Here is a 26,436-nt window from a genome sequence, read left to right on the forward strand (position 1 = left end):
GTAGGTAGGTAGATAGATAGATAGATAGATAGATAGATAGATAGATAGATAGATAGATAGATAGATAGATAGATTTATAAATATAAAATATAATTTAATATATGGTATATATTAAAGTTTATATATAAACTTTGCCATTGCAACATGTGAAGTCACTCTTTGCCATTGCAACATGTGAAGTCACTGATGTCATCTTGGAAAGACTCTGAATCTGTCAGGAGGGTCATGAGCTCCTCTTGAGTGAGTTGGAGATGGTAGAGGTTGGCATTCCAACCCTTATGGTTTTGTGGCTTCTCTTTCCAAAGCCAACAGTAGTCTCTCAAAAGAGCATACTATACAGCTATTCCTTACATGCTATGCAGCCTAATGAGACTTTAACTACACACCTCCAGTCTAGAATACCTTATTTAGAGTGCTTATATGTCTTTGGCTATCTTGTATTACATAAACGAGGACTCCATTACTTAGACTTTCCTTCTCTGTCATTTGAACCATCTTCCCTTTTCCTATCTCAGTTAATAGAGTGCTTATTTTTATTTTTAACAGCTTTCTTCCATATACCTCATATCAGTATTTCCTGCCTTGGCCATATCCTGCATCCAACGTGACACAACCACTTTCTCAGAAAGCTTCCACTGTATGAGGAGTTCACTGGTTCCTCCCTGAGGCTGCAACTTTAAGCAAAATAGAAGTCTCTCTAGTGCTGACATCTTCCAATATAGAAGTCAATGCAGTTAGAGTGAGAGACTATTCCAGAACTTACTAGAAATTTCTATATTGGCCTAATTGTTACCTATCTGGATACTAACTTCCTTCTCCCCAGTCAAACCAGAAATCCCAGGGCTCAGTTGCTATGATGCCTCTAAGAAACTTCTAACACTTAGGTCTGCACAGTGAAAAGGAGCGATAAAGCCTAAAGATTTGTCTTTGAAGTCACACTGAGGCTTTGAAGTCAGGGCTTTGAGGTGCAGGGAAGAAGAAGAGAATCAATTTAGCCCTCTGGACTGGCCTGAAGCTTTTACATGGACTTGCACAGATGAGTATAGGTGTGGAATTTGGAATCAGCCTATATGAAAACTCAAAAGTCCACTTGGTCTGTTACCTCACGCCAATATTTTAGAGCTCTCATTAGTGGTACACATTAAGGACTGGACGTGCTTTGGAAGTTTGCAAGTCTTCAGCGTTGCCCTAGCCCTGTCTCACTGAAAGGCCCATATTCAACTCTATGGCCTCATTCTTCTTTGGCCTTCTGATTTATGATAACCTTTTGACTTATTAGCATTTACGATGAACATTATTTTATCACAATGCTTATGGACTTTATTGTCCACACCTTCAGGCAAGGAAAAATGGCTCAAGAAGATTAATCTACCCATCTAAGACTTGGGCAGCACCTTTCTAACTCTGAGTTAAAGGCCCTTGGCTGGTTACCCTAACACTAGCCCCGTTATTTGGCTGGTCCAACAGTACAAGCCATCTCCTTCTCCCTTCACCTTTACTTTATACGTTAGACCTCTTCCGATCTAAAATACAACTATGTCTTATAAAAAGATACCATCACAAATTTTAGTCAAAGAAAATGTAAGGGAAAGTTAGATTTCATAGAAAGAGCTATTTTCATATAAAATTCTATATCCTGGCTTAATCTGGAGAGGTTTATTTTATTCCCTTAAATATTTGATTCCCCTGAAACTTCTAAGCCATACAGCTATAGTTTTCCCTTAAATTACATGGTGTTCAATATACTTCTTTAATATCACTTGCAATTCATTTTTGTGGTCCAGTAATATACATGTGCATGTTTATTTAGAGGAGCCAAAACCTGATAAGCCTAACACTGCACTCCCTTCACTCCAATATATGGGTTAAAGGAACAGAGCCATTCCACTGAAGTTTGCTTTATTTTACAACCAAAAAAATTGCATCTCCAAGAGGTAAAATTTCTTGCCTTCATTAAATGGAAAACATTGGCCCTGAGTCCAAAAATCTAACAATTTTCAATTTTTATCTCAGTAGATATTTATAGGAAAAAACAAACAAACAAACAAACAAAAACAGCTGGTTGACCTGGCAACCAATGGAATGAGGAGTTCAGTGAAATCCGCTGGTCTGGTTGATGGAAACACTTGAGTGATAATGACGTGCCCTTACATTCCATGGGTGTGTGAATGACACTCTGCAGTCTGGCAATGAATGCAGTGAGCACCTTCCCAGTGGTTATATATTCCTGGACCTTCAAAGAAACCTGCATTTTATATGTAGGGAAGGAAACAAAAAGGATAGGCTACTCGGGGGGCTGTATGGATGCCACTGAAAGACTTCAAAAATTAGAACACGTGTCATTACCCCAAGTGCTTCCCGTTGTTTTATGATGCCTCTGGAGTCAGTAATTGAAGGACCCAGCTCATCCGTGTCAATCACTGCAAGACTGATTCTGTCTCTCACCACAAGGGAAGGGGCTCATTATCATGTCCATCAAACTTAATCAAGTGCTATTTGGTTTGGCTTAAGGAACATTTGCCCCCACGGTGGGTAGGCCATCAGAACCCCTCCTCGTGCCCTACAGAGGGTGACCTACAGCCACCCACACTAACTGACATGGCTTGCAGTGTGTGCATCTGGGTGTTCTTTTTACCTTACTAATCTCAAGCGGCACTGATAATGAATCCTGCTGATTGTCTGCCTGTCCTTTTGCTAGGCCAACCTGTCTTCAGGAAGGTCCATGCTAGAGATCATCCGATTCCCTCTACCGTAATCAGCATTTCAGGTACTCGTTTCTCTGTGGCCCTTGAAAAAAAAATCACAGTTCTCAGGTATACTTTGGGTCTTCAGATCTTAGAGTCACAGATGCTAGTGCCTGGGCCTTCTAAAATATTTCTGATTAATTAAGTGGCTCCTCTGAGAGATGGGGTGCCATAAATGTTCAAAAGTGTGAGGGTTTGCAGCTTCCAGATCAGCTCCTAGCATGGAGTCTATAGCTGAACACAGAGGACTTCCTCTTTAGTGCTGCCCATAATGACCTTGACGGTAGATACACATCTCCTGGCCCTATGGGTCCTGGACCAACCTCACAAACCAGATCTCCACCCCATAATCACAGTTCTTACTCCAACTGCAGATTTTTCTCAGAATATCAAGAGACTAAAAATATCAGTCTTCCTGGGTTCTAATCGGAGAGGCCAGCTAGAACTGACCTACCATCACATGACCTTTGTTTTCAGACTTGTCTCTATAGTTACTCACAAAGGGTCAAAATTAGCCTAAGGTTTTCCCACCAGTGCCTTTCCCACATTTTCTAAGTCTTATGTTGTTTATTGGAATTAAAAAAAAAAAACAAAAAACAAAAAACTGTCATCAGCCACATGAGTACAGATCCCAGTATTGAATTAGCCATGTGGGTGACACTGTCCTCTGTACAGAATTTTCCACTGTCACCCTTCATCACCCTGATGGCGATTCAAGATCCAGCTTGAACTAGGAAGTATTAGAAGCACCTTTACATAATACATGTTTCAAGGACTCAGACGCCTAAAGCTAATTATTTTATTAATCTTTTATAAAAATCAATCACTATAAAGTGGTGGTCCTCAACATGTGAGGCATGACCCCTTTGGGGATAGGCGGTCACATATCACATATCAGATATCCATTAAGAGTTCATAATGGTAGCAAAATTACAGTTATAGAGTATCAATGAAATAATTGTATGATTGGGGGTCGCCACAACATGATGAACTCTATTAAAGGGTCACAGCATTAGAAAGGTTGAAAACTCTGCAAAGACCCCACTCTGGTGATTGGATCCCAGGACTTCTCTTATCCCAGGGCTTTTCTGTGTCCTCTCCATACTGGCTTGTAGCCACCGTTGCTGTTAATGCACAGGATCTCTAAGTTATTTTGGTTGGTCAAGACTGTGACATTATATATTCTACAGTCAACATCACAATTGAATCGGTAAGCTTTACAAGTGTACGCATGTACGTAAAGAGAGAGAGACCCAGAGTTGCCCAGAGAGAATTGTTTTGCCCTAAGAAATAGAACCAAAAATTCACTGTGTTGTCACTCTTTACACTTGAGGAAATAAAGTGACATTGGCTACAATAAAGAATCTGTTTTTGATCCATTGTTGAATGCAAAAAAGAAACAAATATAGTACTTTATTACTATTAAATACTGTTAAACCATGTCCCTGCTTAATAAAAGACACACCTGAGAACACTAAGGAAAAAAAATGGAAAGACTCAACTCTTCTTCACCACCATCAAAACCTCTACATTGTAACGGCTAGTGTGTCAGTATTGCTGTAGATCAGCCACAATATCTATTAGTCACCTCTAGTACACATAACAGTAACTGTCTCTTAGATATACATAATACTCACCCAATGACCTTTCTGTGCCCATGCCTAGACTGTGGCCACTCTCCCTACACCTCAGGCCATTTTTACCGTCATACTGACCTAGCCAGCTTTCTACATGCTTAAAAGACTGTTTCAAATCTATCCTCTGTCCTGAAGCTTTCTCGGTCTCCCGTAAGCAGAGGACAGTCTTCCCACCCTGCTCCTTCAGTCACTCCACACTAACGCTAGGGGTTTTTTGTTTTTTGTTTCTGTTTTTTTTTTTTTTTTCATTCCTGTGCCTCCTTTCCCACCTGTACCAGAAGTTCCTGGGAGATAGCTGGGGAAGAGGAGGACTATGTCTGTGCTGACATATGTTAAGGGGACAATGACGTGTTTAATAGGTGGCCCTTTTATTTAAAAAAAAATAAGCAAATGAAAAATATTGCTAACTGTAGCTTGGAGGATCTCATAAAAGCTCCTTATTGAGTAATTTCTTGGCATCCCGTACATTGTGATAGACAGTGTGAGGGCAATCCAAAGAGAGCTGAGCCGTATCCCAGCTCTGGAAGCCTCTAGACGGAGTATTTGTGTGTAGGGTTGACTTAAAACGATAGCTAAGCCATATGAAAATGTTCGTATTTGACACACACTACATATTAAGGAACTGAGTGATATTTACTAAACCCTGGCTGCCCATTGGTATACTACTCCATGGACAGACCTGAAGCATAAATAAATGAAGGTGTAGGAGTATTTCTTGGTGACTGCATGAGGGATAAACCCATGCTTTGGAGTAAGAGGAAGAAAAAAAAGTGCCTTGAATTTCTTTATGTTGATGCGAAACCTGTTAAGATGAAATATCCACATTTTAGCTTTCTTGTAAGATTTTTATTAAGGCTGATTTTTTTTTTAACAATGAAAAGAATATCATTGAATTCTGGCCAATCAAATGCTCTGTGCCTGTATACTACTTTCTCTTTCTTAAATGAAGAAAAGCCAAATGTCGGGGAGCAGTTAGAGGACCCAAGTGCACCAATCTTTGCGTTTGATGCAGAAAATACGAAGAATTTGGGGGGCAGTGCCCCTTTTTGCTCATAGGATGATTCATCTTCATTTCCTGCCACGTCCATCTATTTCTCACCGTGCCCTGGATCACCGAGCCCATGAGATGCTTCCCTGAACAATGACAGGGCACCCCATTTCCTCCCTAACTGCTGTATGCTTTCTACCTATGTGACCCTGAGTACCACTCAAACCAGCTTAGCGCTTGAAAGTCACAGAAAGGAGAGCCACAATAGATAGCTCCCACACATAGCTTTGCATTTCAAATAAACATCTAAATGGCAATACTGCTTTGGGGGAAAGGCATTATTATTCAGCATAATCCAGAGATTTGGACAAAGACCCAAATAAAATCGACCTGAACTACCAGGGACACGAGCATTGGTCCAAATATCAGAAAGTTTTGAGAACCAAGTTGTAATTGATTTGAACACAAGGTAAATGGACTTCACTAGCCCTGCCTTGACTAGCTATATGTTTCCTTGAGATGACTAGTTCTATGACCCTAACCAGAACCCTTTATAACTTGCCAATCCCTTTAGAAAACCCTTACCACTTTTACAGTTAAAAATCAGTCTCCTTTTCACTCTGCTTTGCTTTTGCTCATGCTCAACAGCTTCTCAATGGATCAAATGACCCATTTCCATTTCCCTTTGATTTGGCGGGACGATAGACCACTGAGGACTTAGAATAGGTTATTTTAGGACACATTACTGGATGCGTGCTGGAGTGCACCAGTAGCTACATTCCGCCTTTGCCGTCGCCACCTCTAGCATGTGAAATCCCGGGTCTTGGCTGTGCTTCCCCTCATCTCTCCCCTCACCCCAGTCCTTGCAGTAGACTGCTAGCCAAAATCCATCCCTTGAAACAATTGCTAGACCAATCTATAGAACCACTTATAGAAGGGTCCCAGAGCAGAGGGGAAGATGCAGGTCTTTGCAGAAAGCAGAAGGTAGGAACCCCTACTAAAGCCGATGTCTAAATGCAAAAGGCAGGTCAGGGAGCCTTTCCCCTCTGGATGACTCCCCAAACAACAGACTCTGCTTGCAAATGTTTGCCCAGATATGCTGGAGGCAGAGGGCTCAGTGTGGAGGTTTTTCCATAGCAACAATACTGCGTCCCTGGATAGGCGTACACTTCATTTGACTCTGAGAGGAAGTAGCCAATCGCTTTCCAGCATCCCAGACCTGGAGAACAAGTGTGCTTACAGGACAAGTGTTTGCCCTCCACATAGTGTTGGCTTTTTCAGCCTGGGATTTATCCCAATGACCTCCATTCAGAGACTCATTTCTGAGCACCCGCTCCTCTCCTAGAGTTAGAGCGGCTTGGTGGTTCTGGAAATAATCCTGCTCACAGAGTGAGTATTAGCTCCCCGAAGGCCTCACCCTCGCCCTCTCTGTTTGCTTTAAAATTAACATGGTCAAGGCTTTCCTAGTGCATTTCACCAGAGAGGAAGCTCCAGGGCCAGAAATCTCAAGGAAACATGAAATTTGTGTTTCAGAGCCGAGCCTGTGACAGGGACTCTTGGCAAGTGTAAAGCTGAGATCAGAATTTCCCTTTGGCCCCGAGGCATTTTCTGACGCTTCTAGAAAGTAGAAATGAAAGGGCCAAACCCTCACTTCCCTCGGGGTTACGTTAGGATTTTTAATTGTGTTTCTCTTTGGTCAGATGCTGGGGGGAAAAAAAACATGTGCAGACAGCCAAACTGGCCAGCTTCACGGAGAAAGGCTGTCCCTCAGCAGGGACAATGTGTAGCGGCAGGGTCTTTCTCAGCGACGGGCTGTGAGCATGCCTTTCCCCAACCCATGCTTTCAGATTAGACTGTACCAAATTTCAGTCATCTGCAGCTTCCGTGAGGCACTGCCCAGCCCCAGAAACGCTGTCCGGTCTCCTGTTTAGCCTCACTCTCTCCCCAAGAGACAATTAGTTGACGCTAAGGGCATCCTTCCTCCCTGCGTCTCTTACATCAGGATCCTGGGGCTTGAACACATAAAGGAGCACCCTGTTCACGTTCTTGTCTTCCCTTTACCAGAGGAGTACGATGACAAGCAGCCACTGACCAGCAAAGAGGAGGAGGAGAGGCGCATTGCAGAAATGGGGCGCCCCATTCTAGGCGAACACACCAAGCTGGAAGTGATCATTGAAGAGTCTTACGAATTCAAGGTGCGTCTCCAACACCCGCCCACCCCAGCAGCTTGCTCAAGGTGGATTGGTGTAGTCTGGGCAGGAAGAGCCTCCCGGAGAGAGCTGAACCTATGATTCCACATCCGGCCTCATTCGCTAAGAGGCTGTCAGATCCAATTTGAAATTTGTGAAGGTAGAAGAAAGAGAACCCAGAGATCCTGTAAGGTAAAGAGCATCAGAACAAGGACCGAGCAGGTGACATTCAATGTGACAGTCAGAACCGCTCCCAAAGGGAGGGCGTTGTCTAAAAGGATACTCTATGGAAGTAGTTTTGGAGAGATTCTTTTCAATAATAAAAAATGGTTAAATTAAAATAACTTAAAAGAACATATAAAAGTGTTTAGGAAGTGTGTGGAACATGGTATAACGTAGTGATAATTATGTGTATCTTTTTTTTGAGACGGGGTCTTACTCTATAACTATGGGTGATCACAAATTCGCTCTGTAGACCATTCTGACCTCAAACCTAGAAATCCTTCTGACTCTGACTCCCAATTGGTGGGATTAAAGGCAAGCCACTTCCATCCCAAACGTTTTTGAATTTCAGAAATTCACACAGTTTTATAATCTCCATAAAAATTCAACAAACCAGCACTTGGAGAGATTACTACGCATTAGGAAGTAGAGCATTTACCTTGCGGAAACGCAAGGGCTTTGGTTTCGGAGAATGGCCCCTTACATCTGAGAACTCTCCAGAACTGCCTACCAAAGGTGCAGAGTCAGCAACGAAGCTGACTGCTCACGAGCTGATAAGATCAGGCTCTCTAGTTCATCTGTTCCTCGTGGTACTTGGTATTGAACAGAGGAATTCACATGAGTCAGACGAGCTCTTCACCATGGGCTACATCCTCAGCCCAGAATTCTTTTAAAAGTTACAAATATGGGGACGAGTGTCATCCTTCCTACCTCTCATACCTAACCCAATGCTCTGGTTCAATCCTCCCTACCCCATGCTAACCCCCCACCCCCACACCACATAGTTCTGCGTATCCAGATCCTTAATAGCTAAGAAGACTTGTGGTGGAGCCAACTTCCATTGCAAAATGGGATAAAACATTATATCCCTTCTTGTAACATCCTGAATTACAAACCCAGAGCAAAACAACATTTTCTTTACTTACTTTGTAGAAGGAGTAGTGACTATTCAAAGAAATAAAGAAAATATTAAGGAACCAGGCTAATATAGAAGTCTCAGACTCCTAAGCAGATATTTAGTTATAATTGCATCTCTTCCTTTTGTTGGTTGATTAAAGTTAATTTCCAAATTGATATGCCTGAGGTGTCCTTGCTATTAAAATAGGATTTATAAACGATAAAATACATTTAAAACTTTTAAGACCAATAACTATATCCATCTATCATCTATCATCTATTTATCTATTTATCTATCATCTATCTGTTTATCTCTCATCTATTTATCTGTAGTCTACCTGTTTATTTATTTATCTATCATTTATTTATCTGCCTATCTCTTTATCATCTATCATCTATCAATTTATCTGTCTATCTCTATCATCTATCTATTTATCTGTCTATCATGCTTTTCCTTCCACTCCCTTTCCTAGAGGGGAGGGTTAACAGTGAAACAAAGGCTGATCCCACTGCCAGAGCCTATTGAGGCATAACCTTGACTCTGGCTCATTGAAGCCATGAAAGGAACATCCACAAATCACTTACTCCCACGTGAACCTCAGCCTGTGGGCTTCTATGGCTCACTCTGTTACTCTGTGTCCATGTGTGACCAGTTTCCCTGTTCCTCTTGCAACTTTCTTTCACCTGGAATCAAAGGTCTCAGTGGGTGACTTGCCACAACAGAGATTTCTATTCCTGGAGCTAAATAGCTCCTGAACGTTTTATAGACAATGTGTACTCTCCCCTTTACAGGATGCCCAGCTTTGCCTTCCCATGCAGCGACCATAGAAAGAGTAATCACAGTAACTTCTTTACAATATACTGGGTTAGGTAACTCTTCCAGGCCAAAAAATAAGAATTGAGTCAGAGTCTCCCTGATCCCTAGAAGGCCCCCTGGTCCCTAGTTTCTTTCCAATATTTCATTTGTCTGGTCTTTTTAACTTTCTAGAATAACTTTGAGTATCACCTTCAAGTTTATAAATATAGTCATTGTTCTCATTAAGACCTAAAGGGCATCTGGGGAGTACATTTTCCAAGTGCAGTAATGTCAACACTGATTTTCTTCATGTGAGAATTGTGTTTTTCTAGAATGTAACTTGAGAACTTTTTCAAAGCTCTAGAAGAGTATGGGCTAGACTACACATGCCACCCTGCCCCAGGGAGTTTTACCTGTCGTGCTAAGACTGTGGCTTTACCAAATCACACTGTCACCGGTGAGGGTCTCATAATACCCTGGATGTCACTGACAGTTTAAAAATGCTCCAGATGAACACAGTATTGTCTAAACTTTAATCGATCTTGATTCCCTCTCCTTTCTCCCGTAGAGTTGTCTCCACAAGTACAACTTTAGCAGTTGAGGGGGAAAATTGGCTCTGCCACTCTTGGTTCAAATATTTTGCATCTTAAACTATGTCTGGGTTTTTTCCACATCAGTAAGGGTTAAGTTTCTCCTAAACGTTTGACCTTGAGCAGACGTTTCATAGGGACGCCTGTGTTCAGATACTGGAGTGACAACACTGGAGTGCTTATCTCTAGCCTGGTGGGGTTCTCTGCCCTGGCTGCAGCATGGTGTGTTCTCTCCCTCCTGGAAAGTTTTGCTCCAAGTGTCCACTACATGTAGGAAAAGCTGAGGTCATTTTTTCTTACATTCCGCACAGCGCTTTGAACCGGCATTGGTCGGAATGCTTCGAGTAGTGGATGAGATGTGACCGAGTTGAGAGAGAAAAGGCAGATGCCTGTCGTGTGTGTCGTGTTCTCCAATTTATCGTGCCCAAGAGCAGGGAATGTTAGAGCTGTTATCAGGGCACCAGCAGTTCTAGATACAAGACAAGCCGGGAGGTCACTACCCTGGGGACATACAAGCCACCAAGAATCTTGTTACAGATATAGAGCGTGCTAGCTGGAGATGGCTCCTTTCACGTTTGCTTTCGTCTCCATGTCTCAAGTCAGTTCCAATGACTCGTTTTGAACTAACATGCATACTGCTACAAATTGGCTCTGGCTTCACATCCAAGCCCCCAGACACCATTCTCTTGACTCCTGCTTAGCCCATAATGTTATCTCTCTCAAACCATAGTTTGGTATCCTTCATTGAACTTGTACAAATCTTTACCTAAGGCAAATAATATGTGTTTTCTGCCTCTGCGATTAGTGGAAATTCGAGGATGCTCTGACAGTAAGTGTGGATGTTTGCTAGACTAGTTGATGCAGTAGTTTCTCTGAGAAGAGTAGCCTCGGTGTCCTAGAAATGCCCTTTTTCCCCCGTAGTCGCCATAATTTGTGGTAGTGCTTCGACGGTATGGCTTCTTTAGTTTTCTTGTGACCGCTTGGCAAGTCCTGCTGTTTTATTAACCAACTTTAGAAAGTTGGAGAGTTCTAATTCCACAAAACTAATTGCCTAATAAGGCCTGAAGTAAAATAAGGGCATGTACCTCAGTGCTATTAAAGCGCGGAAATGCGATGCAAGGTTATTAGCAGTGTGCCCTAAGCCGCAAATGTTGACTTTCGCTTGTGTAGTGTGTTCCTGATGTAATAGCAGTGGTTTGAGACTAGAATTGCCTGACGCTATTAGCAAGCTGGAAAATCTAGTGGGCCCTCTGCACTACCACCTTAACCACCCCCCCCAAATGTATCTGTTTATTAGTGATCAGACAGCAGGTCACCTTGAAACCATGCTACCTGGCTACATGTCACTGACAGACAGTGCTATGGCAATAAGTCTTCAGTTCCAGATCTGTCACTTTTAGATGTTCGAAGACAGTTTTGAACAGGGCCAGTATTGATTCCTTGCAGACAGCAGGGACAGACAAGCCAGAGAGAATCAAGTTCACAGAGCAGTTGAGGAGCATGGGTGGGCCTTTGAGGCAGCTGCTGTCAGCAACACTGTAGCTGCTCCTGGTTGGCCATTAGGGCAGCAAAGGATACTTGAAGTTTCTATTTCAGAATGTTTCTAGGGACAATTGTTTACATTAGTCGCAACAATATTTGATGTGCATACTTTTCTACTGGGCCTGACATCTGCTATTCCTTATAGAATCCCAGGACTTCTAAGCAAGGTTTTAGATTTCCTGACCTGGTCACCACCCCAGAAGCTATACTCTTATCCCTTTGCCTCTTTCAGAGCACTGTGGACAAACTCATTAAGAAGACGAACCTGGCCCTCGTGGTGGGGACCAACAGCTGGAGAGAGCAGTTCATTGAAGCGATCACCGTCAGCGCTGGTGAGTGCCTTGTTCTGTACTCTGAGATGAAACAGCCAGTCTCAGACTAAGTTTGCTTGTTCTGCCACCGGCAAAACATCGTATGTGTCAAAATTAAGAGAAATAAGCATATTTGTTGCCTGTATCCATTTGCCATTCTCATGGGGGAGGTAGATAAATGGGATGGATTTAAAGGATTTGTGTCTTAATTCACTGTTTAACCAATGAAGGGGTTTTGTCTGGATCCCCGAGAGTAGCACACATTGGCCAAGTAAAGGTCAAAAAGGGACAAAGCATGGTAAGAAAAGGAAGGCATTAAGATGTCTTCACCTCCACTGTGCATCATTTCACGTGCCCTCCCGTGGCACTGGACATCGTAAGCATTCACGTTGACTCCAAGGTGCACGCCAAAGCATGCTGTGCCTGTTTTCCTCCACAGGGACTGTGCAAGGTTTTTCTTTAAGAATATCCCTCAAAACAGTCCTGGGGACACAAAATAAAGAAAGTGCGCATTCCCTGTGCTGTCAAGCCTTGTCCACTCTCGGTGTAGGGATGGAGTGAGTCACTGACATTCAAAGGACATAACACTGACTCACATTCTTGACACCTTTTGTCAGGTCTTTTACTGTACTTCCACTGTTCTTGCTCCCAAATCCCTGCAGGCTTACCTCGCTGTAGCCAGTCAACAAAGCTAGGGGTTCCTGAGCAGTGAACGATTCCTACTGTAAGACACCACCACTAGCAGTCAGGCCATGGCTTGTGCCGCAGCCTCCTCCTGACAGTGTGTCGCAGGTGGACAGATCTCCCAAATGCCTCGGCAACGGAGGGTGGTTAAAAAAGAAAAAGGTGTAGCTGTTTATTAGTGCTGGACGCCACTCTGCCATGGCTTCTAGCAGTCGAGTACGCAACGGGAACTTAGAGCATTAAACAGCCAATACTTGCTTAGGAAGGTGGACTTATTGACATATCAGCTATAGCATAAGGAGAGGGAAACACCCCTCAGTAGCTTGTGTTTTTCTATACATCTAAGATTAGCATCTGAAACAGGAGTATACCTCCCTCTACCACGGAAGAACTGAGTTGATATGAATACCGATGAAACTCAGGGAGGAAGTATTCAAACTGACCAAATTGTTAGAGAGCGTTGCCCCATTCAGACTGCAACCTGAGAGACAAAATAGCACTGCAGCCGTCTTTTGTCAGGCGAGACATTTCCCACCGATTCCAGATTGTCTTTGGCTGCTCAGGGATGGAGAAGCATTCGTTGCGAAGGCTGTGCGCTGCTGACTACTCCTTTTTCTGTCTGTGTCCACTGTTGCTCTCGAGGGGGAGAACACAATAGACAGCCACACAAATTCTGGTAGAGACACTCAGTTTTCTAGTATAGGAGAGAGCAAGTAAGACTCAGAGTTCACATGTGACTGCTTGTAAACTGTAGACAAAGAACACGGAGGCTGTGGAAGGAGATACGTTGATGACCAGCGTGGTTCCGTCAGTAGACCATGTGAGAGCAGATTGGCTTTCTCAGCAATAGAGCCGTTTCATATTGATCCTCTCACACGTTTTAGTCACCTCCTGAAACCGCTCTAAGTTAATGACATGGTTCAGTGTTTCACAGTGAAAAGGATGATGATCCTGACAAGAACAAAGTCATGCGTCTGATGCCCCAGCAGGCAGAGAAACTGGCACCAAGATGTTGATGCTTCCCTCATTCACAGAGCTAGACTTGGGATTGCAGACAATGAAGAAATCCTTTCAGATGCCCACGCAGTATCAGTCGTCGCCTATACCATAGAGATAGAATAACCTGGTAGTTTCAGAGAAACAGCTTGGCTCTGGAAGGCAGTCTGATTGATAGTGTGTGAGACTGTGTGAGAGAGTACAAGTGTGGGAGTGTGTGTGTGTGTGTGTTTGAGTGTGTGTGTGTCTGTGTGTGTGTTTGAGTGTGTGTGTGTGTTTGAGTGTGTGTGTGTTTGAGTGTGTGTGTTTGAGTGTGTGTGTGTGAGTGTGTGTGTGTGTTTGAGTGTGTGTGTGTTTGAGTGTGTGTTTGAGTGTGTGTGTTTGAGTGTGTGTGTTTGAGTGTGTGTGTGTTTGAGTGTGTGTGTGTTTGAGTGTGTGTGTGAGTGTGTGTGTGTGTTTGAGTGTGTGTGTGTGTCTGTGTGTGTGTGTTTGAGTGTGTGTGTTTGAGTGTGTGTGTGTTTGAGTGTGTGTGTTTGAGTGTGTGTGTGTTTGAGTGTGTGTGTGTTTGAGTGTGTGTGTGTGAGTGTGTGTGTGTGTTTGAGTGTGTGTGTGTGTGTCTGTGTGTGTGTGTTTGAGTGTGTGTGTTTGAGTGTGTGTGTTTGAGTGTGTGTGTGTCTGTGTGTGTGTGTTTGAGTGTGTGTGTGTCTGTGTGTGTGTGTTTGAGTGTGTGTGTGTGTGTTTGAGTGTGTGTGTTTGAGTGTGTGTGTGTTTGAGTGTGTGTGTTTGAGTGTGTGTGTGTTTGAGTGTGTGTGTGTTTGAGTGTGTGTGTGTTTGAGTGTGTGTGTGTGTTTGAGTGTGTGTGTGTATGTGTGAGTGTGTGTGTGTGTGTCTGTGTGTGTGTGTTTGAGTGTGTGTGTGTGTGTTTGAGTGTGTGTGTGTGTGAGTGTGAGTGTGTGTGTGTGTGTGTGTGTGTGTGGTGTTCTTGTGTATGTGGAGATGTGTACACATGCACATGCACATTTGAAGGCCAAAATCCCATGACTTTCTTAACCACCTTCCACTTTATTTTTAGAAACAGGGTCTCTCACTGAGCCTGGAGCTCACTGAGTCATCCGGGATATCTGCTTAGCAAACCCTAGGGTTGTTTCTGTCTCTGCTGCCCTGGTGCTGGCATTACAAGCACACACCACCATTCCCAGATTTTTATGTGGATGCTGTGTATTGAACCCAGATAATCCGAGATAATTTGATACGTGGTCCATCTCCCCAGCCCTCATGTGGAGCTGTGATCTGCTGAAAAGAACTCTGCACACTATTTACTGTCTGTAAGAGACAAAGACGTTTCAGTGTAAGGAAAATTCCCCCTCGCCTGCTTCCTGGACAGGATAGTCCTGTCACTTCTCCTGACACTATGCTTGCATCATGTCATAACAAGTCGTGTCTCCAGCCCTCTTTTAGTCATACTGAAGATTGCACGCAGGGTCTTACCTATGTTAGGTAAGCTTTCTGCCAGTGAGTTGTATCTTTTAATTTAGAACTAATTTAATTAGTTACAGTGCCTCTGTAACTTGTCCACACAAGCCTTGAACTCACTTTGTAATCTGAAGCTTTATGTCCTTCCCAGGATATTGCAGATGCCAGACAGCTCACCCAGCTGTCCTTTGAAAAGTAGTTAATTAATAATGCAGAAAGCCTCTCAAGTATTACTGGTTTGTATGTGTATATGTGCTCATGTGTATTATTTGTGTGTGTGTGTGAGTGTGTGTGTGTGTGTGTGTGCGTGTGTGTTTCTAAATGACTGCTTAGAGACACACAATGCTTAGAAACTTGCCACTTCCTGGGTTAATTGACCTTACTTACAATTTTGAGAAACAGAGTATCTGAAAAATAAACACACAGTTTGTAGGCACCAAATTACATTAAATTACATGAAAGACAGTTTTCAAAGTGTGATGTTTCGGATTATGACTGAGTTTAAGTGCCTAAGGAATGTTAATATTCTCAGGTTGTTAAACAGACAATAAAATTTGTAAAGCAGCATTTATTGAGGCAGACTTTCAATGGATTTTTTTAAAAGATTTCATGGCTAAATAGTTGAGAATCAGGAAGATTTTCCTTATTAAAAATATTAAATTGCCTTTGAAGGGTTCTGCTGAGACAGTTTTTTCCCAAGCAATTTTCTGTGCAAGATTGAATCTATGTCTCTTACTAAACAAAAGTAATAATTTTGTAAATGGGATTTGGCTTCTCTCTCTCTCTTTTTTAATTAACTATATCAAAACTCAATTTAAAGAAACTAGCCCACAATGCTGTCCCCCACTTTGTCTGCACTGCATAGCTCAGTACCTGGGCTTCTATGGCCATAATGTTTCTACTCACCAAGTTCTGACAGTTGAGTATTTGAGGAACTGAAGGACTTATGAGACCTCAGAGATTAGGAAGGGATTAAACAGTCACGTTCCAGCAATTCTCCTTCTGGGTCGAATACCAGAATCAGTTGTGAGTGGCAGTTCAACAGCTGTCAAAACATTTCAAGGCAAGTCCAGTGCCCCCCAGTGCCTTTATGATGTGCCCACACACGCACTACTCGATGCGGCTAGCACTTGCTACCTATTCAATTTGAGCCCCCCCCCCAGTTCTTCTTCCTTCCTTGTGTCTCCCCTAGAGCAGCACTTTGGGGTGGACCTTAAGAACCAAGTGTCAATCAAATATAGGGACGCAGCAAGATCAGTGTACAGGACAAACCCTAAGCTGGGCAAAGACCACAAGATGAGCATGACAGTTGCACAGCCATCACACCAGCCTTTCTCTAAGGAAGGGGGAGATGACAGTGAGGCCAGCATGGCAGACAGATGGGTTTTGTGACTCTGCCCTGGGTGACTCGGCAGATCGTGAGATACACCCCATGTCGGTTGCCTTGTGTGTTAAGTGGGAAGAAGTAATTCATGAACTCACCATAGTGTTAGTTATTCATGAACTCACCATAGTATTAGTTAAGACAGTGCACATGTTCGTGAACTCACCACAGTGTTAGTTAAGACAGTGCACATGTTCATGAACTCACCATAGTGTTAGTTAAGACAGTGCACATGTTCGTGAACTCACCACAGTGTTAGTTAAGACAGTGCACATGTTCATGAACTCACCATAGTGTTAGTTAAGACAGTGCACATGTTCATGAACTCACCATAGTGTTAGTTAAGACAGTGCACATGTTCATGGGCCAGCTAGAAATCTGGGTACGAAAACTAGTTATCCTGGAAGTAACTGATACACACACACACACACACACACACACACAGACACACAGCGAGAGAGAGAGAGAGAGAGACAGAGACAGAGACAGAGAGAGACAGAGAGAGAGACAGAGAGAGAGACAGAGAGAGAGAGAGAGAAAGAGACAGGCAGGCAGGCAGACACACAGACAGAGACAGAGAGACAGAGACAGAGAGATAGAGGCAGAGACAGAGAGAGATGAAGGGGGGAGAGAGGGGAGAGAGAAGGGGGTAATGGAGGGAAATGGAGACAAAGAGACACAGAGAGGGAGAGAGAGGGAGAGAGAGAGAGAGAGAGAGAGAGAGAGAGAGAGAGAGAGAGAGAGAGAGAACAAAAGACTGAAAAGGTCTTTTTGCTGTCTTGTTTAACCTCTTGAAATATTGTTGAGCAAGCATATAATTATTCTGACTTTGAGTCTCATCACTAGAGGAGTAAGAAGGCAAGACTGGACTGTTACTAAGGCTCCATCCCATATTGAGACCTGGGAACTCATTCAGTAGTCATCTCATTCTTACAGTGTCCCTGGTGCCTTGTGATTTGTGTCCTATCTGATTTCGGGCAGTGGAAAAGCACAGCCTGCCTACCCATTTGGCTTGGCCAGATTACATGTGCAGAAGAGTATCAACATGCACTCCACGTCTGTCCCCCCAGGAGGGGAATGATGATGGACAGTCCTGGGTTAGCCTCAGAGGAAAACAACTGAGGTGATAAAGATGTGAAGGGGTGTGCTGTTCAGCCCAATCCCTAACTGGCATTCTCTAAAGTCAGTGGACACATTATTGTATAAGAGAAAGCATTCAACATGAGGCTGGTTTGGCTCAAGTAGCTGCCGTGGCTACCCTGGATACAGGTCCCAATGGATGGTTCACATCAGGAGAGAACCAGCTGCACCCGGAGAGTGGCACAGTGGGACGCTGCCATTTTCAGTACTTAGCTAGGCTGGCGAATTGGGAGAGTTCTCAATGAATGCCAAGTATTTAATTTCTAAAGCTACCAACTCAGTGGTTCCCCCAAGACAGTAATTGACTTAAATAATTGTCAGCCTGGAGACCAGTACACTCCAAAAAGTCCTAAATAATCAAAGTGAAACCTCAAATGGGTTTCAAGGGATTTCCATGCAGTGTGGTGTGAGCAGAACTGTTGCTAGCATCCCCTGTTATCCAACAGCACCGCGAGGAGGTTCTCATTACACCTGCTGGTGCTGGGTCACCTTCACATCCTACCCATGTAGTTAAAAAGGATCCTGCTCGTTCAGGTTTGACATAGCCTCATCAGGACAATATGACAGCTAAAAAGGGGTAGACATCATTTTTATTTATTTCTCATACATTAGAGATTCTTATGTGGAGGTTCACACCAAAGAAACTAGTTTGATGAGATAGGGTGGGTATATTTGCTCATCCTGAGTAAAGTCTACCAAAGGCAGTGAATTAAAGGGTGACTTACTCTACTTGAATAGCATTCTCACTTACATGGCTGTCAACTTGGAGCTCAAGGGCTTTCTACATATTGTCCCTACTCGTCATCACAGCTGCACTCTGGGCAGCCAACTGAGCATCTGTGGCTCAGAGGGATCGTTAGCTTTTCAATGTCACACACTTATGAAGCCTCGTCTTTTCAAGTTCACGTCCAGCAAGCTCTGAGCTTGGCCCCGTGTGCCTCTGTTAGTCACGTCTTAGCTGGTTACGGGTCAGATCTCTACATGTGTTCTTCATGCCTAGGATAACGCACAGACTTGACCAGCCTTCTGGTGGTAGACAAGCGATGACTTGCAATGCAGGACGGATGCTGCTGCAGCCGTCCAACTTAGCTCTCCTCTCGTCTCTCAGCGCATAGCTGAGACGCATACTTTCTGACAGAAACTGCATCTGAATCATTTAATTTTTAAATGTTATGCTTGAAATCCTTAGCTGCTCTGACCACTGGAGGTAAAAAGGGTCAAACAACCCTAAGACCTTGTTGTGCTGTTTTTGGTTACGTTCTTTGGCCCCTCTGGCCTGCGAATGGGAGGAATTAGAACACACAGCTTTGTGAGCTGTCTTTTAGACACAGAAACACTGAAGGAAAGATGTAAAAAATGCTAGAAGAGCCCGCCAAATGGTTCTCCATCTTGCACAATCAACTCACAGAGTTCTGTTCTTTGAAATTGAGGGTCTTAGTTTACTGGAGAAGGTGTATCAGCTTTGGAGTACATGTAAGATAAATAATGTAGTTCTTTTCAGTCAAAGGTCACCACAGACATCGAATGTACTGTTCAAACTAAGCATGTTATAGTATCTTTTCTAGAAGATTATAGATAGATAGATAGATAGATAGATAGATAGATAGATAGATAGATAGATAGATAGGGAGATAGATAGGGAGATAGAGAGATAGAGAGAGAGATAGAGAGATAGAGAGATAGAGAGATGGAGAGAGAGAGAGAAGATGGACAGATAGATTCTTACATACATGCTGTGCTTCAGAAACAACTTAAGACATCTGTAATCCTTACTTTTACAAACTCCATATGTACATGTCAGACAGAAGTACCTAAGTATGCACTTGTAAGTAGAAAATAAGTGTGCACAACATAAATATGCAATAATCCATATTTAAAATGGCCTTGCCTGCCCATGTTGGTGGTGGAATGTTCTTGCCATTTAGGTGATAATTTTGAGCCCACCCAAGGAAAGGAAAAGTTGAAAGAGTGAGTGAGAAAAGCCAACCAAGAGCAATTTCCAGAAACTCTTTGTAGGAGACAAGTCTAGGTCTTATCGGTAGGGAGGGCCTAGGATATCTACCAACTTAAAAACAGTGGTAGCAGGCAAAATCCCAGTAGCCTCCCCTCAGCATTTCAGAACAAGGCAGGCTGGCCAGCCACAATGGGGGCAAGTACAGAAGACAATTATTGTCTGCCCTTCCCCTGGATATGTGTTAGCTGCTTTTTGTTTGTTTGTTTTTGTTTTTGTTTTCAGAAAAGAATATTGACTTATGGGGCTCCTTTTCTCTTAAATCACCTATTACAAAAATCTTGAGGAAAACGCTGTGCGGAAGTATTCAGAATGAGTCAGTGCTCTCCTTCATAAGCCTGAAGTCAGGCCTCTGATGCAGCTTTTGTGTGGAGAGGCAATAGCTCAGCTCTGCCAACAATGCTCCATCTCTGGATTTGGTAGCTGCTTTGTTGGTTTTGACTGTTGCGATGCAAAGACAGATTTAGCTGTTGCTTACCCCACATTAGTGCTCCAGACACAGGGCCACGTTCTATCCCCAGGTGGGAGCCTTTGTCTACTGTTTCAATGGGGGAAATATTTCAGTGTCATCCTGAGAACTGGAAAACAGAATAAACACAATGCCCCTGTGTTTGCACACTTGCCCACTTCTCACACACACACACACACACACACACACACACACACACGCACGCACAACTTTTAAGTAGCAACAATCCATCCACAGTCTCCTACCACACTAATTCTTGCTGACCTCATTATCCCTAATCCTGAAATAAAAACCAACTTGCCTAAATCAACTTTGACAAACACACTCCCCACCCAGTACGTATTTCCTTCCTTGTCTTTGTTTGGACATATCTGGTTGAATGTTGTATTTTTTTTTCTTATCATAACATCTTAGGTCCAAAGCTTGGCAAAACACTGGACAGGAATCTATTAATTTACTCAAGCTTTCCACTTTGTAAGTGACCAGTAAGGGAGAGTCTCCTCTAAGGTAGCGCACGCGGAGGCAGCTTTAGAACTCGGGACTCTTGCTACCACCTTACAGCAGTGTTCTCCCTTTCCTACTGGAGCTGTGGGAGGCTGCCTTCATCAACCCAACAGGCACTCTAATTGAGGCTTAACAACCTATGGGATTCTCAGTGATGGGATACCTCAAGACTAGGTAGCAAAAGCCAGAATTTTCCCGAGCCCAGAGTGTTACCAGCATGGAGACATGGTGAAAAGGCCTTGACTGGGTGAATAGTTTTTCGCTTTTCATGCTACTTTACAACAATGGGCCTGTGCCACACTACTGAGTCACACTTAGCGACATGGGGACAGATGTTGGCTTCTTACCCCAAGCCAAGGATTCTGATTCTGAAGCTACCAGTTCAATTTCTACCTTATGCCTCCCAGAGTTCCATGCCTGTGAGCCGCTTTGGACTTGCTGTGCTCACTGTATGCACAGGCACCTCTATTGCCTTCGCACGAAATGCTTTCCTTATGTCCATGGCTATTTCTCTTAGGATACATTATTTTAGGGGTTTCCCAACTAGCCAGACTCTCTCTCTCTCTCTCTCTCTCTCTCTCTCTCTCTCTCTCTCCCTCCCTCCCTCACACACACACACACACACACACACACACACACACACACAATTTTTTAAACTAGTTGTGTCTGTCTGTACCGATTTATCCAGAGAAGGAACTACAGCACAAAGGGTCTCTGTGAGGACCCGTGTAAACCATGGGCAGATCCTTGTTTTTAGTGGTGGGCTCTATTTATGGAGAACTCACTGAAGATCACGAGAGAGAGAAGGAAGTAGGAGCGAGCAGAGGAAGGATGCCCTGAGCAATTGCAATCACTTTGTATTGTGTAAACCGAAGCCGTGATTACAACCTTGATGCACACTCACTCTCGCCACTACGACAGCAATGGACTTATGTAACTCCGAGATCAGAGCAGCCCATGCAGGTGGCCCCCAGGTCAGGGAAATGGTTGTTATCATCGCTGAAGGGCAGGTGTCCTGCCCTTGGCCAGAGAGAAAGGTATTTGGATCAAACTAAGCTGAATCCCACTTCCCACAAAGCGGATATGAACCACTAACCTGAGACCCATAGAAAAGCTGAATTATAAAGAATAGAGTAGAACCAGCCGAACTCAGAAAGAGTGATTTAACATTTGTGCATCACACAGAGACTTAAGGAGGGCAGATATTTCTCAATTATACCTCTCACAAAACAATGCCAATGAGATTAGATTGTACCTCAATGAACGAACATTCGCTGTGCAAAGGACAGGGATTATTTTTCCCTACAGATGCAGTAGATGCAGTTAATCATGGGAGTGAGGCAGCAGAAACATTTTAGAGCTTGTGAGCAAGCCACTTGTATCTTCAGAGCCCTGAATTTTTCATTAATATATCCTTATTAGGTTCCTGGGAGCATGAAGGATGAGGTACATTCCTTTAATCGAGTGCATGAAATTAAGTGTGGGGGGCGGGGAGGGGGGAGAGGGAGCTAGGACCCACAACTTCACTGCCACATCTTAAGTGGCTCTGGGTGTCCTTCATGTGCCCTGCGTGGGGGGAAACTTGGGTACACAGCTTCCCTTTATGTAAACTTTAACACTTTCCTGGGATATAGCATCATTATGTTCGTTGAAAATAACAAGGTCATGACTGTCCCAACAGCTCCTCCAAGGCCAGCCTCCCTCACCACAGGAGGCTAATTTAGCCACAGCCACTGATATTTACAAAGTGCTAAAGGAACCCTCAGGTTAGTCTTAGAACCCAGCGTGCCCAACTATTACCCCCACTATAACTAAACCATCAAAGACAGCAGGAGCTGTGTGTGTTCCCGGTGGGTAGGTTCTCCTTGTGGAAGGCTTGTCTCTTAGGTTACTCAAGCCTGAAGGAAATATGTTTCTATTGCAGGAACCTGAAAATCTTTCAATCCTCCAATTAACAGATGATTAAAGAACATTGAATGTCAGGAGTCTCGATCTGGTGGGGGAAGAGCCAAGAGGCAAAAACATGCATGACAGATAATGTCAAACTGTAATTATGACTGTGTCGGAGAAGGGGGGTTATTACACTCAAACAGCCAATGTTCCCCCTTCCAACCGTTTCATTTTGTTAATAATCCAACTTACAGGGAGCTAGAAGGCCTCAGTGCATCCGTTTTTCATTTTGACAGTGACTACAGGGCTGAAAAGTATTTCTGTCACATGAAATATTTCTTCAGCTGTGGTAACCTCCCTAACTAGAGCCGGAAAGATCTAAGCAGGGAAACATTCTGACCTTCATGGAAACCTTCTCCCAGAGGCTCGTGGGTCTCAACCAAGTTGGAGACTCACACATTAAAAGTGGGTTGCTCTTTGGGGGTCCCTTTCTAATGTCGTTACACATCACCTGACCCTTGGCTTCCTAAGAATAAACACTGGTCCTGTAAAGAACGTCCCACAGCTGCTTGTGGCCTGGAAGTAACTGGTAAGTTTATCAGGAGAGACCACATAGTATCTTCTCCACCCAAGGTTAGGCTGGCAGGCGCAGCTATAAATGCTATAGCAATCTTCAACTCAAATTCAAAGGACAATGATGTTGGGATCCAGTGCGTTCGCTGATATAAGTCGGATGAAAACTGGAGAGAACTGGATCCCGGGTGACCTCGGTATTACTCTGCGTGTCAGTGTCCATTATCCACAGACTTAATGTCTCCATGCTAATTCTCATCCCACTAGATAATGGGGGAACAAAGGACCAATCACGTGCAATGCTTGAGTCTCTCTTAGACCTTTGGCTCCATGGCTCAGGCAGCAAGAAAAGTGGCCAACAGCCAAGCTCTTACTCTCCCCAGGAAGCTTTGTCCACCTCAAGGGACATGCTTTTATATATATATGACCTTCAGGATGATGCACTCATTTTTAGTTCTCATACAAGTATCCATCATATACAGAGCACGTCCCTATATCACCTACCTCCTGTTTCTCACCTGTCCCTCCCCTTTGTTGTCCTAGAAAGTTTCACTTCTAATTTCATATCATATGTGATTTAATGCATCTATACAGTCACATATGTGATTTATGCATCCATATAAAACCTAGAACCACCAACAAGAGAAAACATAATGTTTGTCTTTCTGTAGCCTTAATTTCCTTACTATAGTTATCTTAACTTTTATTTTCCTAAAAGCAACATAACATCACTCTCCTTTATGGCTGGAAACTTTTCATTATATAATATGGCACATCTCTCTGTCATACCTCTCTTGTTAGACACCTAGGTGGATGTCATAATTTAGCTCTTCTGAGAGGTGTTATAATAAAAGAGGGCAAATTCTTAGGAAGAAAAATACTAGTATGTTATCAAGATGCATACTCTGAGAAAGTTTTGCATAGACTGAAGAAGAAAAAACAAGAAATAATCAATTCTCTTAAAGAGCTTAAGAAAAATACATGAAAAGATTATACATGTACGTCCAAAAAAACTAGCCACAGTATCGGCTACAGAGCCTAGCAGGCTTTGAGCAATGAGTTGTTGGATAAAAGGCATAAGGAAGACCACTGTCAGATGCAGCTACTAGAAACTCCACGTGTGTTAATGGAAGTATATCACTCAGGGGCTATCACAGGAGAAATCAAAGATCTTCCCACTGCAGCCAGGCTAAGTGCAGGTGTATTCAGTTCGTGCTGAATATGTCTTTGGTTCCAAGCAACATGTTTTAAGTAATAAGTAACGGCTCCCTTAGAAGACTCTCAGAGGAGCAAGGACAACCAAACAAAGGAACATTGATCTCAGATTGAAAATCAAATGACTGGTCCAACTCCAAGACATGAAGCCCATCTGGTATGGGTGAGGATTAGATTGTTACCTAGGGGATGAGACCCAAAGAAATGAGTGAGACCCAGCAGTCTAAGTTGACTGCTAGAACCACCAAATTCAGATTGTGAAAGTCCAAGTCCTCTGATATAGCTGACTCTCTGGAGTGTGGCACTGGTGGCCATTTGGGAAGAATAACTAAAGAATAACCAGCATTAAACATCAGGCTGAACTTGGCCAGCCTTAAATTCAGTGTTTTTCCAATGCCCACTTGTTTCAGAGGGCAGAAGCAAATGTCCACACTTTTTCCTGAACTTAGAGCAACTCAGATGTCTGGAAATATACAAACTGAGTTTAAAGATCTCTCTGACAAGAAAGTATCTTTCCACGTTTATTTAGAAGAAGACCTTAACAATGTTGCCTTTCCCTCAGAGAACATGTAGCACTCTAACTCAGCAAGCTACAGAGGATTCCATTGTAATCCAACTCCAGAACACCAGGAGAAACTTTAGGATTGCTTTTGTGGGTCACTGAATGTGTGATACATAGAAACCATTAAGGCCAGGAAATGATTATTTTTAATAAAATATAATAAAATACAAATACATAAAATGGGAAAGGAGAATAAAATACAATTCATAGTAAGAACGAAACAGCAAAAGCTACTGAACTTAACTGAAGCTTTAGGTATTAAACACACAGATACCTGCAGGGTACAGAAAAGTAGGAAACTGAAATTGACTTGTTAAATTACAGATCTTGGTTTGCTTCTGCTGCTATTGTTGTTGCTGTTGTTGTTGCTGTTGTTGCTGTTGCTGCTGTTGTTGCTGTTGTTGCTGTTGCTGCTGTTGCTATTATTGTTGCTGGTGCTGGTGCTGCTATTGTTGCTGTTGTTGCTGCTGTTGTTGCTGTTGCTGCTGTTGCTGCTGTTGCTATTATTGTTGCTGGTGCTGGTGCTGCTGTTGTTGCTGTTGCTGCTGTTTCTCCTGTTGTTCCTGTTGTTGCTGCTGCTGCTGCTGCTGTTGCTGTTGTTGCTGTTGTTGTTATTCTTTCTCTCTGAAGAAGAGAGAATAGTTCATTAGCTATTTGGCTAATGGCTATGTTTTCTTTTGCCTTTTCTATCTCAAGATTCTGTCTAAAGCTTTGCAAGCAAGGGAAAATCAAAATAGGATAAGATGGTCGCACTTAGATTATTTCTGTATGTTCATCTGTAAGAAGAGACACATCTGGAATAGCAGAGCAGAGTGCTTACTAGATACCTGTAAAGGACTCAGATAATCAAATACCTACCCAGGTTAACAGCAGTCTGCACCGCCCAAGCCTTCTATGCCCTTTAAAGAGTTTCTCAAGTTCCAGAATGGATAGTTAGATATAGGTCAGTATGTTTGGTTCTGAACTGGAAAGCTGACCTTGTCCATTAAAAAAAAATGGGAGTAAAAATAGGACACTTTCCAAAGCAGAGATTCAAAAATGGTCGCAACTATTGTGCCTGTCCTGTTTGCTTCCTTCTGTGGATGGTTCCCAAAGACATAAAGAATAGCATATATCTGACTCAGTAAATAATAATTATGTCTTGGAATGATATAATTCAAATATTACTGGTTATGTGTCAATATATGCATATTTTCAGAAGGCATAGCATGGAATCTACCTAGCACTAGGCAATGGAAGAGTTGAGTCACAATTTAACTGGTGCTAAACATTCTTGCTCCAATAAAGCATCACATAGAAATACATTCCCTTTGGGAAGGCAGATCGAATCACAACTACTTACCCACTGAGTGATGATTATTGTAAGAGAACAAAAAATTAACTTCCCTAAGCTTGAGATTCTTCCCATGCAGGAGAGGAATAATGGTGCCACCTTAAAGAGTTACAGTAAAGTTGTTATAAAGTCAGCATGAAAGTTGAATTTTTAGATTTGGGGTTTGTTTTGCTTTGCTTTTTTGTTTGTTTGTTGTTTGTGGATTTGTTTGTTTGTTTGTTTTGCTCCGTGTCTGTCCTGTGCTAGGTATCTCCTTAAGTTCCTTCTTACTGCTCCTTCTTTTCTT

General features: G+C 43.0%; 1 protein-coding gene across 28 annotated transcripts in view; it reads left to right on the forward strand.

Moving 5' to 3' along the window:
• The window catches only part of Slc8a1 (solute carrier family 8 member A1), a 324,207-nt gene that overhangs the window by 257,656 nt on the left and 40,115 nt on the right, over positions 1-26,436 (forward strand). For 18 of the 28 annotated variants that reach the window (XM_039111865.2, XM_039111867.2, XM_039111869.2 and 15 more), the window contains 3 exons: positions 2,699-2,767; positions 7,434-7,564; positions 11,838-11,937. In XM_039111865.2, coding sequence (XP_038967793.1) covers positions 2,699-2,767; positions 7,434-7,564; positions 11,838-11,937 — 300 coding nt within the window. Of the gene's footprint in view, positions 1-2,698; positions 2,768-7,433; positions 7,565-11,837; positions 11,938-26,436 lie in introns of those variants that run through there. The other 10 variants (XM_039111878.2, XM_039111884.2, XM_039111879.2 and 7 more) reach the window with 4 other exon arrangements.

This window comes from Rattus norvegicus, chromosome 6 (assembly GCF_036323735.1).
Source record: "Rattus norvegicus strain BN/NHsdMcwi chromosome 6, GRCr8, whole genome shotgun sequence".
NCBI lineage: Eukaryota > Metazoa > Chordata > Mammalia > Rodentia > Muridae > Rattus > Rattus norvegicus.